This window comes from Talpa occidentalis, unplaced genomic scaffold (genome assembly GCF_014898055.3).
Source record: "Talpa occidentalis isolate TD23 unplaced genomic scaffold, MPIMG_talOcc4v2.1 talOcc4.9, whole genome shotgun sequence".
In the NCBI taxonomy this organism is placed as follows: domain Eukaryota; kingdom Metazoa; phylum Chordata; class Mammalia; order Eulipotyphla; family Talpidae; genus Talpa; species Talpa occidentalis.
The window spans coordinates 11,929,844-11,944,522 of record NW_023605305.1 but is presented as its reverse complement, the minus strand read 5'-3'; the positions used below and the strand labels follow the sequence as shown (position 1 = coordinate 11,944,522).

General features: G+C 55.5%; 1 protein-coding gene across 3 annotated transcripts in view; it reads left to right on the top strand.

The window, feature by feature from the left end:
• HSPG2 (heparan sulfate proteoglycan 2) overlaps nt 1-14,679 on the top strand; it is a 96,707-nt gene that overhangs the window by 22,444 nt on the left and 59,584 nt on the right. Inside the window, exons 1-3 of one of the 3 annotated variants that reach the window (XM_037498668.2) lie at nt 1,766-2,707; nt 11,619-11,760; nt 12,275-12,319. In XM_037498668.2, coding sequence (XP_037354565.1) covers nt 2,705-2,707; nt 11,619-11,760; nt 12,275-12,319 — 190 coding nt within the window. In that variant the 5' untranslated portion in view covers nt 1,766-2,704. The other 2 variants (XM_037498666.2, XM_037498667.2) reach the window with 2 other exon arrangements.

Sequence of the window (14,679 nt, the reverse complement as noted above, 5' to 3'; positions counted from 1 at the left end):
CCTGAGGGAGCCTGATCCTAGAAATGGGGAGCAGGAAATCTCCAGCTACTTCCCTATATGGTGCCGGTGGTGTTTCTGGAAAGACACTTCCATTTGGCTCCTGTAGGAAGACCCGCCTTGTGGGAAGGGCGGAGCAGCTGCCTGAGTTCTGCGTGAGCAACGTGCAGCTGAGGGGGGAACCTGGTGGGTGGGGGACTTCCAGGGAGGGCCGTGTGCCCCAAGTGAAGGTGCTCCTTTGTGCGCAGGGGATGTGTGCATACTGGCCCTTCGGCTTCCCCCCACCCCCTGTGGGTGGGCCTAGCCCAGGCCCCCGCCCAGGGCCTCCTGGCACCTTCTCCTGCTCCAGCTATTTTGGGCACTGGCTGTGTTTAGGCTTGGGGAGGGATGGGTAATCCAGCCCAGATCAAGGATGCTGGGGTGGCTCCCCGGACCGCCATTCCAGACTCCTGACTCTTTGATCATTGCCGTAGCCTCAATCCCTGACTTCAGCCTCAAAGGGTCATGGTCAGTGGACTCAGGAGAGGCCAGCCCCACCGACAAGGGCAAAGAAGGGCACCGGACAAACCTTTACTCTCCAGACAGTGCCTGCTCTCAGTATAAGGAATAGTTGTGCTTCTTCTAAGCAACTGGTTTGTTTTGACCTTATGGGACATGAAATCCAGGGGCTGGTCAGGTTTCCTTCTTCCCATTGGTCACTGGAAAGCTTGGAGCCAAACGAGCCGTCACTTTCCCAGAACTCAAGCATTCGGCCTATGCCTTTCTGCTGCTTGTCTCATCTGGCTCCATGTCTGTCCTACCTGCGTTCCTCTTACATTTGTTTAGTTTACATTAGTCTCTTACATTCATTTTCTCTTGCTCTTATGGGCGCCTCTTTATAAGCTGCTTGAGTCTTTGTGGAACAGGGTGGTGGGGGAGATAAAAATAGATGAACAGTGAGGATGAGGGCAGTCATCCTCTGGCTGGGCAGCCCCCACCGTTCGCTCCCTGTGACTGGGTTTCCACTTTGTAATTCCCTGCTCCAGCCCCACCCTCTTTATTGTGGTGGTCACAACCCAGAATTTTCAGGATTTCACTCTCCTTAAACGTGGAAGCCAGAAGAGGCCTTTGCATCATCTCAGTTGAGAACTTTTAAAACTTATTATTACTGTGCAGCGAAACCCTTATTTCAGTCAAAATAGTGGTAACACTAGAAAAGCTTGTAGTAGTAATACAAAATCATAGTCATAATCACAGCAAACACTTACAGAGCATTTTCCATGTACTTGTGCTCTTTGTCCCATTTTACATTTTTATTTAATCCTCAACAACCCCATGAAGTAGCTGCTGGTACTGTGAGTCATGTCCATCTTACAGAGGGACAGATGGTAACTTACTCATGGCCTCAAGCTTAACCGGGGGCTGAGCCAGACATTAAAGAAGGTCAGAGCATAAAATGAAAATTGGATTTGCTCTGAGTTTGAGCATTTGAGAGTTCTCTCACCTGGAAACCGGAGATCTAGACCCACTCCATTACTTGGCTGAGGGAGCTTGGGCCCAGAAAGGCAAAGGATTTAGCCAAGGGAGTGGGTGAGCTGAAAGCCCCTTCTCAGCCCCTCCCTGGCCCACAAGTGGCCCAGAAGAGCACACGCCCCACCCCTCGCTGCCTCTGGGGCTCCCAGCGAGCTCCAGCCCCCTTCTCTGCAGCTGAACCCTCCCCTGAACTCAGCTCCTCCACTCCTGCGTGGCTACTCCCTGCGTGGTCCTGGGGGATGAGGGCCCCTCTTCGCTGGGCCCCCCTGTCTGCCTCCTCCGCTGGGGCTCATCACCTGAGAGGGAAGGCTGATGGCCAGGGAGGGAAGGGGCAGCTCCTGTCTGGGTTTTCTCAGGCGACAGGGTGTTACCGTGAGAGAACAGGCCCCGCCTGTCACCAACTAGCTGTCACCTGGCCTGCGTTCCCTCCGCCAGCACTTCATTTCATGGGGCCTTGGGCCTTTTGCCTTCAAGAAACAACCCCTTCTGTCTTTTCACAACCCCTGTGGGGTCACATCTTGTACTTCTAAGGCTGTACTTAGGGAGAGCTAGTTTGCCAACTGGCTGAGGGAAAGGAGTGCATTTGGGGTAGATATTGCTAAAATGCATTCTGTGGAACCCCAGTCCCAGGAGCTCTGTGTGAAAAAGTGTTCCAACTTAAGCAAGTTTGAGAAGCAGTAGTCTCTGCTGCCCTCATCTTGGTGTTTGAGACATCTTGGACTTAGGGGAACTGGCTCAGCCACGTTTAGCAGCCATTACCAGATGTGTTTGTCTGTGGGACCTCCCCCATTCCCAGTCCTGTCCAGTCACTGTGCTCTGGACTTTCCTCTTGAGCAGAGGGGCTGGGCACTTCAAAAGAAAGGGCCCTCCCTTTTCTTTCAGCTCTCTTGCCCACAGGCTGTCTTCAGCTGTGGGTTCAGGCCTGCCTGCCCCTCCCCCCCTCCAGGAAGCAGATGAGGAAAGGCTGGGGGCCAGGGGGAGCTGGCCTCCTTGGCTGCAGCTGTGGGGCTGCCGCTCCAGCCTGTTTTTTCCTGCTGCTGATGCCCACAGGAGCGAGTGGGAGTGGAGTCACCAGGGCCTGGCTGCCCGGCACAAGGCCTCTGAGCCAGAGCTTCAGCCCCTGCTTGCCTCAGAGACACCGCCCACCCCCCAACTCCGAGATGCCGGTGGGCAGCCAGCAGGTCTCTCCTCAGTGATGGTGAGCAGCATCTGTTCCCCCAGATGGACTCCAGCTGGAAAGCCTGGGGCGTTAGGGATGGTTGGGAGGAGCACTCAGGTAGCAGAGATCCAGGATCAGGACCTAGGGTCTGACTCAAGCCCCAACGCCTCTAACGGACAGCAGGCAAGTCACCCTTCTGAGCCTTGTCTCCTTTGTAAACTCCATTCGTGAATTAATTCAACAAATATTGTTGAACATTTATTATGTGCCAGTTAACCTTTAGGTGCTAGAGTATAGCAATGAGCAAAATGGATAAAGTCCCTGCCTGATGTTCTGCTGGGGGAAACAGGTGATAAGTAGGTGTGTGTGTAAATATAGGTGAGCACGTGTCAGTGAGGTGCTCTGAAGCCGGGTAAGGGAAGTGACAGCTGGTTCTAACAGATTCTGGGCTGGGATGTGGTCAGAGTCAACAGAGGTGACTCTTTGCTGCAAATGCAAAGAGGAGCTGGAGAGGGATGGAGCCTAACTGAGTGTCCCAGTAGGGGATGCAGCAAGTGCAAAGGCCCTGAGGTGGGAAGGGACTCCGCGTGTTTGAAAACTGTGGAGGAGAGAAACGTGCAGGAAATGGGGAGTACACAGAAGAAGGCTGGAAAGGTGTGTCATTGTGTGTGTGTGCATAGGCAGGTTGGCCAGAACGAGGGTTTTTCTTCTAACACGTCAGTGAATTGAGAACAATGGAAAGGTCTGATGTAGTGGGTTTACTCAGTGATCGTTATTGTTAGTGTTGTCTCATTTCAACCAAAATTTGTGGCACAGCCTCCCTCCTCCAGAAGGTCTAGCACTGTGCTAGAGGCTTCCTTCATGAAACCTGTGGATGCCGGAGGGCCAGGTTGGTGCGGCCTTGAAGTCCCACTGCTAATGCACCAGTGCTCCATGGCAGCAAGGCCACCCCGGAGCCGGAGAATTTGAGAGCCAGGCTGTGCTGAGGGCAGGAGGCAGGCACGTGAACACCGCAGGCACTGCTGGCACCAACAGTGCTTGGCGGATAATGTTCAACCCTCAGGGACTTTCTTGCTGGGCGGCCCGGCCCAGAAGCAGCTCCTGCTTGGCCACCCTCATGCCTTGGCGGCACCTGGCAGACGGGTGGAGCAGGGCATTTCCCAGTGGCTTCCTGCTCTCTCCCTGTAAACTGGTGGGCAGCTCACTCAGCACGTGGGGCGGCCCATTCTTGGGGTGTCTATGGGGGCTGGAGGAGAGTACAGGGGCTCAGGAAGGACCGGGAGGACTGCGCTGTGACCAGCACCGTGACAAAGCACATTGCTCTTCAAGTGGGAAATCCCATTTGGGGTTGCTCTCCTTTGATCCCCTGCCACCTAGCACACATGCCCTGCTGCACCAAACCTCATCCAGTCCCTCCGCCATGCCGTGTGCCCTCTAGGCCTGCGTGTGCCCTGCCTGCTGCCGAGTGCACTCTCTCCTCCTCTACCTACTGTGGCGAAATCATCTCTCAGACCCAACTGGTTGCCATTTCCCTGGGAAGCCCCCCAATTCCTGTCCTGCCTGGCTACGTGAGGAGGCCTCCTCTGGGCTGTCCCAGCACCCTCTCCTTCATCTGCAGAGCTCGCCACACATTCGGTGTCATCACCTGGTTTAATGGACTCGTCCCCCTAGGAACGTGGAGCTCGATGACTGTCTTCTCCCCTGCTCCCCCCAGGGCCCTACACCTGGTAGGTGCTTGATAGGTAGAGGTCAGCGTAGCTTGAATTGAGTCTTTGGGGGCAGGTCTCATTGATGACCCCTTTTTACAGATGATGAAGCAAGACTGCCCAGCTGGATAGTTGCTGAGGTGGCCTGGAATCAGGGTGTCGAGCAGAGTCTGCCTTCCCTGCCCTGCCAGCCAGTCTCTGGGACTCAGGACAGAGAGCCCTGCCGAGTTATGGCAATAGCAGAGCCTTTGGGGGCATGTCCCAACTCCATGTTGGGACCTTTGGGACAGCCTGTGTCAGGTCCACCAGGGAAAGGGCTGGAGCGATTTCAGGTTCTCCAGCCACACATGGCTTTTCTCCCACCGGCCTCTCCCAGCAGTGCTAGGCTGGAGGATAACCAAGCAGGGTTTACTCCAATTCTATCACTGAAGGCACTGAGGCCTGGTTGCGGGGATTGTGTGATCCAGCCCCACTTTCCCTTGGGATGAGGTGTCATGCTTGATTTTACTGATGGGGAAACTGAGGCTCAGAGATCATCGTGGCCATTCCACGGCTGTGTGATCTTGGGAAGCCCTTTGTTCTGTCAGATGGGCTCATGTCTACCTCAGGGTTGTTAGTAAGTCACTCATTCGACTGAAGGGGTCTACTACTACAGAAAATTTTTGTGTTTTATGTTCCAAAGATGCTGTGATGGCCAAAACTCAAGGAAATCACTCCCCTTCCGGTGCTTTTGTGCTCATCGACTGAGATGACCGGTGTCAAGCCCAGCACAGGAGGCAGAGGGACTGGCTTGTTTGCAGAAAGGGGAGAGTGCCGGGGGGCTTGTCCCAGACCACACGGGGAGTTCAGGGAAGATCTGGGATGAGAGACCCCAGGCCCCAGCTTCATGCTCCCTTGTCCTCTGTTGAAGGCCTCACCGATCCTCCCCTTGCTGGAATGCGGGCTGTTCTAGGTCCAGCTGGTGTAAGCTGACGCGGGGCAGGGGTCAGAAGCAGGGGCCTGCCAGCAGCTGTGCATGGAGCTAGCAGAGTACAGGGGAGGCTGCTTTCAGACTAGATTCCCATGACCGTAGCTGCATGACTTAACCTCTCTGAGCCTCCTTTCTTATCTGTGAAATGGGAGTGCACCAGCCTGTGACTCATGGTTTGTGGGTTTGTGTGAGATAAACCTTGTAAAGACCTTACTTATCTCAGCACCTGGCGCAGGGATGAGCCTGAGCCATTCTCCTTGCTTGGGGGATCGTTCCGCCTGGCCAGCGAGCTGGCCAAGGGCCTTCACCCTGGGAGCCTGGGTGTGGGGAGCTGGCAGGCCATCCCAGTGGCACGGGCAATGCATGCGTGCCAGGGGAGGCTGTGGCCACCTCCTTTCCAGCCTGGCACCTCTCTCAGCCTGCCAGGGGATTAAGGGCCTCTTGGCCTTTGTGTCTGCTCACTGGCCCCTGGCAGTTCACACAACAAAATGCTGCCCCGACAGATTCCTTCCCCTTTGCCATCTGCAGCCCGTGGACAACGTGCTGGGCAGCCAGGGATGCACAGGGCACCTTGACCAGCCTACGGGGCCTGAGTTGTGGCAAGAAGGGGGGAGCGTTCATTGTGGAAGTACCTGGAACCCTGCATCTTTGTGGTTGTCTGGGTTGGTGTCTTTCCCTGGAGATTTGGGGGCTGTGGGTTTTGGCGTCTGCTCATTCATCTGCCTTGGATGAGGAAGGGGCACTGAGGAGGAGTCTATTGGCAGGAGGCAGGTGGGCAGGCAGGGGCTCGTTTGTCCCCAGCCTCCGCACTGTCTCTGGATTTTGATGGGGTGAGCTCACCAGGCCCAGATGCCTGGAGCCTTGCCCTAGGCAGCTGCAGCCCCAGCAACTCCCCTCCCCCCCACCACCCACCACTGTGGTGCTAGGACCTTACTGCCCAGCATGTGTGTGTGTGTGCGTGCACGTGTGCGTGCACACGTGCATGCACGCACATGCACGCACACACACGGGATTTAGCCCCAGGCCGTTGGCCATGGGGAGGGGGCTCTGACGGGCTGCCCAAGGCATGCGAAGAATGTCTCCGGAGAAGCCACTGGTCTTCACCCAGTGAGTCCCAGAGTCAGTCTCAGAGCAAGCAGATAATTTGAGCCTTGGAAACAAGCTTTGCTCCCACCCCCAGCCAGGTCCTGCCCAGCCAGCCAGGCCAGGGCCCGGGGTAGAGCCAGACATCCACCTCCACCCCAGACCTGAAGGCTGATGCAGGCCTGGACCCACACCCCACATTCCCAGGCATCATTCACACCACCTCTCGCCCTTACCCTGCACTAGTACCCTTGGCATGGTACTAATTATTGTGCTTATTGAGCGCTTACTGTATACTGTATACGAGGTACCCCACTGAGTGCCTTACGTGCTTTTCATCCCACTTACAAAGATGCTCTTCTCAGAGCCTCAGTTTCTTCACCTGCAAAATGGAAATAATACACACTCACAATCCTTTAACTGAAACATTTGAAGTCAGATGTGTTTTTGGAATTCAGAAGTTTTCAAGTTGGAGAAAATTGACATCAAGCATGTGCCAGCTGTGATGTGACGTCCTCAGCAGAGGCTGGGGCGACACCCCATAATCAAACACATTAATATTGCTGCCTCAAATGTATAACTGTTCACCCTACGTGGACTGAATATGCTATTAATAGCTTCCTGTCAGTTCAGGTCAGGACTTGGCGCCAAGTGAGCTTGCTGTAAACTTCTTTTTCTTTTTTTTTTTTTTTTAAGATTTATTTATTTATGCAAGAACTGGGGTATAGGCCAGAGGCATGGGAGGGTGAGAGGATTCACCAGAGACAGAGCAAGGAGCAGAACAGGCAGACTAACTTAAATATACTGCTGAGGGGAGCAGCGGGCAAGGCAGGAGAGGTCTGCCGTGCCATGTGGGTTGCTCCTTGGCCGGCCAGGAATCGAACCTGTGCTGCAGAGGCTGCGGACAGCTTCATAGCATGATGCTCAACCCGCTGTGCCATGGGAGAGGCCCCAATTGCTGTAAACTTTTTTTTTTTTTAAAGATTTATTTATTTATACTAGAACTGGGATATAGTCAGAGGCATGGGAGGGTGAGAGAATTCACCAGAGACAGAGCAGGGAGCAGAAGAGGCAGATGGACTGAAGACACTGCTGAGGGGAGCCTCAGGCGAGGCAGGAGAGGTCTGCTGCACCATGTGGGTTTCTCCCTGGCCAGCCAGGAATCGAACCTGTGGCTGCAGAGGCTGCAGACAGCGTCACAGCGTGGTGCTCAACCTGCTGTGCCACCGAGAAGGCCCTGCTGTAAACTTCTTTAAAAAAAAAAAAAAAAAAGCGCACTTGATTTCCCAAGCTCTTTGGATTTCCCTTACTTCAGAGGAAGGATAGTGGCCCCGCAGGGCCGCCCTCCCCGGGCTGCTCCGAGGATCGGTTGAGCTGGCCCCACAGCACGAAGGACGTGCCTGATGTAGAGCAGGCTGCCTGGAGTCTGGCAGTTCTGTGCCATCTCTTTCCTGTACCGCTGTCTTCCTACAGCTTTGATTTTAGTCACACCAAAACCCACATCTATGTGTGTAGCCTATGAAAGACCCACAATCCTCACTTTAAATCACCTTTTAAAACCAGGTGAGAAGGGCCTCCCCTGGTGGCGCGGGTGGTTGAGCGCCGCACTGTGAAGCTGTCTGCAGCAGCCTCTGCAGTGTGGGTTCAATCCTGGCCGGCCGGCCAGAATCCCACATGGTGCGGCAGACCTCTCCTGCCTCGCCCGCTGCTCCACTCAGCGTGTCTTCAGTCCATCTGCCTCTTCTGCTCCCTGCTCTGTCTCTGGTGAGTCCTCTCACCTTCCTGCTTGTCTGGCCTGTACCCCAGTTCTTGTATGCATGAATAAATAAATCTTCAAACAAACAAACAAACAAAAAATAAAACCAGGCAAGGCGCCTCTGTCCCTTGTGTCCAAAGGTCTCTATGGGACCTGGATCTGGAGTCCCTTGTACATCATCATCCTCACCAACTGGGCCTGGACACAACCCAACCTCCAGGAGCAGGGGCCTCCCGGACATCCCTCACCTATCCGGTGCCCTACCTGTCAGCCCTCTTCCTCCCTATACCTGTGTTCAGGGAATGCATGCCCGATGGAGGGCCACCCTGTCGACACCCCCACCAAGCAGTTGTTTCCAGCATGCAAGAACAGTCCTCTGGCCTTGACCTAAATGAGTCAGCTGCCCTTCTCCCCCTTTTCCCCACCAGGAACCTCTGGAAAATCCCCCTCACAGCTTGGCTCCTTCCTCTCTGGCTCAGGTCTGACTCTGGACCCCTCCTCCCCCGCCTCCCCATCCGGCTGCAACGCCTGCCTGAGTACAGGGTTCCTCTGGGAGGAAGCCTGCTGCATCACTACCGGAGACGGGCTGGGGGCAGGAAACCTGGGTTCTATTTCTGCCTTTGACCTTGGAGCTGTTGATGGTCCTCCTTGGAGTCTTAGTACCCAGCTGCATGGACCCAAGAGCAGGCATTCCCCGGTCCATCTTGGGAGCTGCTTGGTTGGGGGAGGACACCCCTGGATTTTCTGCCCCTACCCTCTGCATAGGCCTCGTGGCCAGCCTGGAGCCCAGCACCGGCCCTACCTCCTTTCCTGGCAAGCAAGGGGTGGGAGTGGAGAGCCCCGAGTCCTGGCTCTGCAAGCCACTCACCTGTGGACTTGTGCAAGATCCTTCTCTGGCCCTGTTCTCTCTTCTGTGAAACGGGGCCATTCTCACCTGCCAGAGGATCATCTGACACTGAGGCTGAGGAAATGTTCTGTAAACTGTAAAAAATCATGTGGTTGAGGCTTTGCACAGTGATTCCCAGTGACCTGTGTTCTGGCTCGCTGCACAGCCCTGGTTGCAGAGGTGATGTAAAAGCACAGTGGTCAGCGCTTGGGCCTTGGCACTGGACCACAGGCTTGGAATCCCAGCTCTGCTACCTGCTAGATGTCCAGGCAGGTGACCGGTCTCTGCTCCGTTAGCCCATCAGGACCGTGCGGCTGTTCAGCGCCTGTCACCTGGGCTAACCCTTATAAAAGGAGTGCCTGTGCATTGTGAGTGCTCAGTAAATGTTGGCTCTTTCTATTCCCCAAGCAGACCCTGGACTTTCCAGATAGGAATCCAAGTTCCCTTCTATGGCTGAGTCTCGGGCTCCTTTGGCTCTTTCCTGGACCCTCTTTCCGGTCTGGCTCCATCTCCACTCCCAGATGTGAAATACAACTGCTGCAACCTTTTGATCTTCAGCTTTTCAAAAAGGAAGTCTGTGCTCTTTCTGGCTTGTCCCTTGCTGCTGGCTCTGATTTGATTCTGGACCCTCTGGCTCTGGGGAGGGGGCTGCCAGGAAGGGCAGGCTGGCACGTGGAAGGGCCCGTTCCCTGGATTTACCCGGATGGGGAAGACTTCTGTCCAGGTCCCAACATGCTCTGGATTCTGTCTCCCCTTTCACTGCAGATGTGTGTTCCTGGCATTTTTTCCAAGTTGAATCTTAGTTTGCTATTTCCTGTCCAGTCCTGAGCCACCCCACACACCCCCTCCCCCACCACCCGCCTCCATGCAACCCTATACACCCTCCCACCCCACTGCTGCTCCCTGCGAGAACCTCCCTTTCCAGACTGCAGTGCCTAGGGGGAGCTAGGATCTTTGTGCCCCCCACACACCCTCCATGACCTTGCTGGTATGGGGGGGCAGGTGGCAGTGGCACAGAGGGAGAGGGAGAGCCCCTCCAGATGGGGAGGCTACAAACCCGCCTCTCTAATCCCCTCTGCCCAGTATCAGTGCTGCTAACCAGCCCTAACCTCACACTCCCCTTAGGTCAATCAGGACCCACGCCCCACCCCAGGAGAGCATTGCCCTCTACCCCTACCCAGGAGAGGAGGGAGAACCCTTGGCATGGGGCTGGTCTTGTGGTTCTTAAGCTGTGAACATCAGAGCCCCTGGGCACCCACAATTCTAACCCTCCTGCCTGGGCTGCAGAGGGCCTGACTCAGTGGCTCTGAGAAGTGTCACAGGAATCTGCATTTATCACCAGCTCCTGGAAAGTTTGAATGCTCTCATCTGGATACAAACCCTGTGGACACAGCCCAGAAGTCTACTGGCCTCCAGAACAGGGATGGTACTTATCCAGAAAGGGAGTGTGTGGAAGGGCAAGGGAACAGGAGGCAGGATTTGCCCGTGGATTGTGGGGGGAAAGGGCGTTAGACCATAGTAGGGAATGAAACATGGGCAGTGCAGACCTTATACAAGGCTCAGCATCTTCACGAAACATGGTATCCAGCCTCTGCCTACAGAGAGCTCTCAGCCTAGGAATGGAGATTGCCTATACCTGCGTGGGGGGGGGGGGTAACCCTCCAAAGCAAGTCACCTTCAGGAAATAGCCAGGATTGATAGGACTGATTTTTGACTGTTCATTCATTCATTCATTCAAATATTTGTTGAACAGAGGTGCTGAGAAGGTAGAGAGGTTTTAATAACAGGCCCTACCTTCAAGGTGCTTCCATTCCAGTGAAAGTGCAAACCCAGTGTGTGCCCAGGAGACCCTGGAGCCCAGCCTGGGCCCAAAGGTGGCTGTGAAGGGCAAAGATTTAGGGCAAAGTCTCCCAAGGAGATTTCCTCTTTAGTCATCTTCATTGAGGTATAACGTACATCCAATAAAATATGTTCTTTTGAGTGTACAGTTCAATTCTGAGAATGAGATGCATGTACCCAGAAACTGTGGCTTCCAGAGTTTCCCTGTGCCCCTCCCTGGTCAGCTGTACCCCAAGCCCTGGCCCCAGGCAACAAGTGATCTTCCTGTCACTGCAGTGGATGGTCTTCCCATCTGGCTGCTTCCGTTTAGCATAATGTGTTTGGGACTCATCCTGGTCATTGTGTATGTCAATTATCTTTTTTATTAATGAACCATTCAAGAAGGTGATGTTTAGCTGAATTTGTCTTTGCCAAAGAAAGAAGAGTCATCACTTAGCAAAATGGTTTTAATTTTACCATCTGTTTATTTAAGGATTCATTCAAACTCGGTGAATTTGCAGGGTTGGGCTCTGAAGCCTCCAGGGGCTCATGGGATTTGGGGCTGAGTCAAAATCAGTGGTTCAGACCCAACCTATCTCTTAGCCAAGCCATGTCTGACTTAACCACCAAGAAGGGCTTTGGGTGGGATTCTGGGCCCCCTTGAAGTGAGGGGCCCAGGGCTTGGCGGCAACTGGAGCGGGTAATAAAGTCTGCTGTGTGGTCTCCCACAGGTGACCCAAGGGCTGCGGGCATATGATGGCTTGTCTCTGCCTGAAGACGCGGAGACGGTCACCATGGGCCGGGCTGGCTGGAGCTATCCAGACCTTTCTGATGATGAGGACTTGCTGGCTGACGAAGCTGAGGCATCTGGAGGTGAACAGAGGGTCTGGTAACAATAGGTGGAAGGGTAAGGGACAAAGTCAGGATTCTTCCCAGTGGTCCTTAAAGATGCCCCAGGAAGTTTGCCTGAGGTGGTACCTCAAAGGATGGGCTATGAGCTGTGTCCGTCCTGAGTCCTGGTCCCCTTGATCCCAGGATCCTCCGCTTGCCTCTGTGACCTGGGCTGGTGGCTGCTCCTCTGTGCTGCAGACCACATGCAGCCCTGATGATCAGGACTGGGCAGGGCAGTGGTGGGTGGTGCCCAGTGAAGTCACCTCCTGTCCGCTCCTGGAGGCTGGTCTGAACTGGCCCTCCTGTCCACATGCTCTTCCTTGGAGGCTCCACGCTGACTTTTATAGGCCAGCCCACCCTAGGCATGGGGAGAGGTGTGGCAACAGTTCTATTTTCATGGCCTCCACTGCATGCCAGGTGCCCAGGACAGTGCCTGTCACCCAGGGGGTGCGCCACAGACATTTGTTGTTACTGAATACATCTCTTTTGCTTGCAGAGGGCCTGGGCAGTGGAGACCTGGGCAGTGGGGACTTCCAGATGGGTAAGTTGCTAAGGGCATCCCATAGACTGCCCTCCGGGGAAGCCTCAGAGGCCCAATCTCCTGGGCTGAGGGCCTGAGGTCTCCTTGGGGTTGCGGTAGGGTGGTTGGTACGTCCCTGTAAGGTTGGAGATGGCCAGGTTCTTTGCTGGGAAATGTCCAGTGCCAATGGGGCCTGAAAACCAGCTATTCTCTCCTCCCAGGGTGGGCTCAGCTGTGGGGTCCTTCTCCAGAGTCCTTTTGGGGGTGACTGTTGCAGAGCTGGGGCCCCAGGCAGAGCTGGGGCCGCAGGCAGAGGCTTTCAGGCAGGTCACCAGGACTGGTAGGGGGAAAGTCAGCCGCGCCCTGACCTGGGAGGGAAGCTGCTTAGCTTGGGTCACCTGCTGGGAAGCCGAGGGTCCCTGGGCTGGGTGGGAGGGCTGGGCTTTGTGGAGGGAAGAGACTCAGGTCCGTCAGCTGTCCACTCTGCTAGCACATGGAGTTGCAGTTAGAGTAGGGGCTGGTCCAGCACCAGGACCATGGCTCAGAGTCCATGCTCCCTCCCATCCCGGGATTCTGGCTTGAGAAGGAACTGCCCTGTGACAAGGTCCTGCAGCTCCACACGGCTACTGCTGCCCTCTCTGGGAGCCAGCACCTGGGTACTCTGTGGTCAGGACCAAGGATGGAGCTGGGTCCCAGGGCAGCCCCGAGACATCCAGTGCTGCCCACCCCACAGGCCTGGGGCAAGTCTGACCTGGGCCTCTGGGGGTGAGGGAAGGGCGGCTGCTCTTCAGCTGGTGGCATCGTACTTGGCCAGAGCAGAAAGGAGGGTGGGCGCCTGGGAGGAGTGGTCCTGTCTGTGACCTCCAGCACCAGGACGTACGTTGCCTGAAGCTTTTCCACATGTAGTGTTCCGCAAGTTTCAGGATGCATGGGGGGCTGGGTACAGCCCTGGAGCAGCTATCAGGTGGGCCTCAGGCACACGCCCCATACCCCAGAATGGCCTGGGTTGGGCTGATGCTGCCAGGCCTGCCGCCGAGGCCGTGGTCCAGTTCTCCCCCTGCATCTGTGGCAGCTCTGCCCACTCTGAGTGGTGTTTGCCAGCCCATCTCCCCCTTGGAGAAACAGCTGTGAGGGCAGGCGAGGCCAGAGGTGGGAGAAGGGGTGGGGAGGTGGGGACAGCTGCTGGGCAGGCCTAAGAGCAGGGCAGGAACTTCTCCTGTGAATGGGCCCATCTGTGAAAAGATGCAGGACCTTAGACCCTCCAGGCCTAAGAGCTGGCTCTGGCCCGCCACCCCTGGGCAGGTCCAGGCAGATGGGCTGAATCTCAGCCCCGGGGGCAGCAGGTGTGTCTCCCTGACTCCCAGGGTCTCCGTGCACCTGCTTCAGCCTTTTTTTTTTTTTTTTTTTTTTTAAAGATTTATTTACGCATACAAGAACTGGGGTACAGGTCAGAGGTGTGTGGGTGGTAAGAGGATCCACCAGAGACAGAGTGGGGAACAGAACAGGTGGATCTACTGAAATACACTGCTGAGGGGAGCAGCAGGCAAGGCAGGAGAGGCCTGCTGTGTCATGTGGGTCACCTCCCTGACTGGGGATTGAACTCGTGCTGCAGTGGCTGAGGGTAGCTTCATAGTGCTGTGTCTTAACCCCTTGCGCCACCAGGGAGGCCCCTGCTTCAGCCTTGCCCATGGGCAGCACTGTCTGGGAAGGTGCCATGCCCCTGCTGGCCCCGGTCCAACCCCAGACCAGACCTGGAGCATGGTCCCTGAGACGCCACCTCCCTCTGCTGTCCCTCATCAGGGCCGTGATCTCTCGGCTCCGCCTCCCTCTCCCTGTAATTCCTTTCCTTCCATCTTCTGACCTGTCTCTTTCTGTCTTTCCCATTCTTGACTGTCCAACTCTGCCGCCTGCCTCCATGTCTCGCTGGCCTTGGCCTGTCTCTCCTACTTGTAACTCTGTCTTATCTGTGCCTCATCCTGTCTCTGTCTTTGTCTTAATCCCTCCATCTGTTTGGCTTCACGTCTCGGCCTCCATGTCTGCCTTACCTCTCTTCCTTTTGCTTTGTCTTGCCTTTTTTCCCTTTCATTCTCCCCCTAATTCCTGTGTCTGTCTCCATCTCTGTCCCCATCTCTCTGTCCCCATCTCTCTGTGCCTCTATCCCTGCCTCTCTCGCTGTCTCTGTTCCTCCCACCATGTCTGTCTCTCTGATCCTCAACCTCCCTGTCTGTCTGTCGCTGCTCTCCCCACTCTCCACTGCTCCCCTCTGCAGGCCCCGGGCCCTCCTCAAGCCCCCCTGCCGTGGCTGGCATGATGGTTCCGGAGCTTGATGAGGAGTCCCCTCTCAGTAAGTGATGCTGCCAGCTGGTGAGGACTTCTTCTTC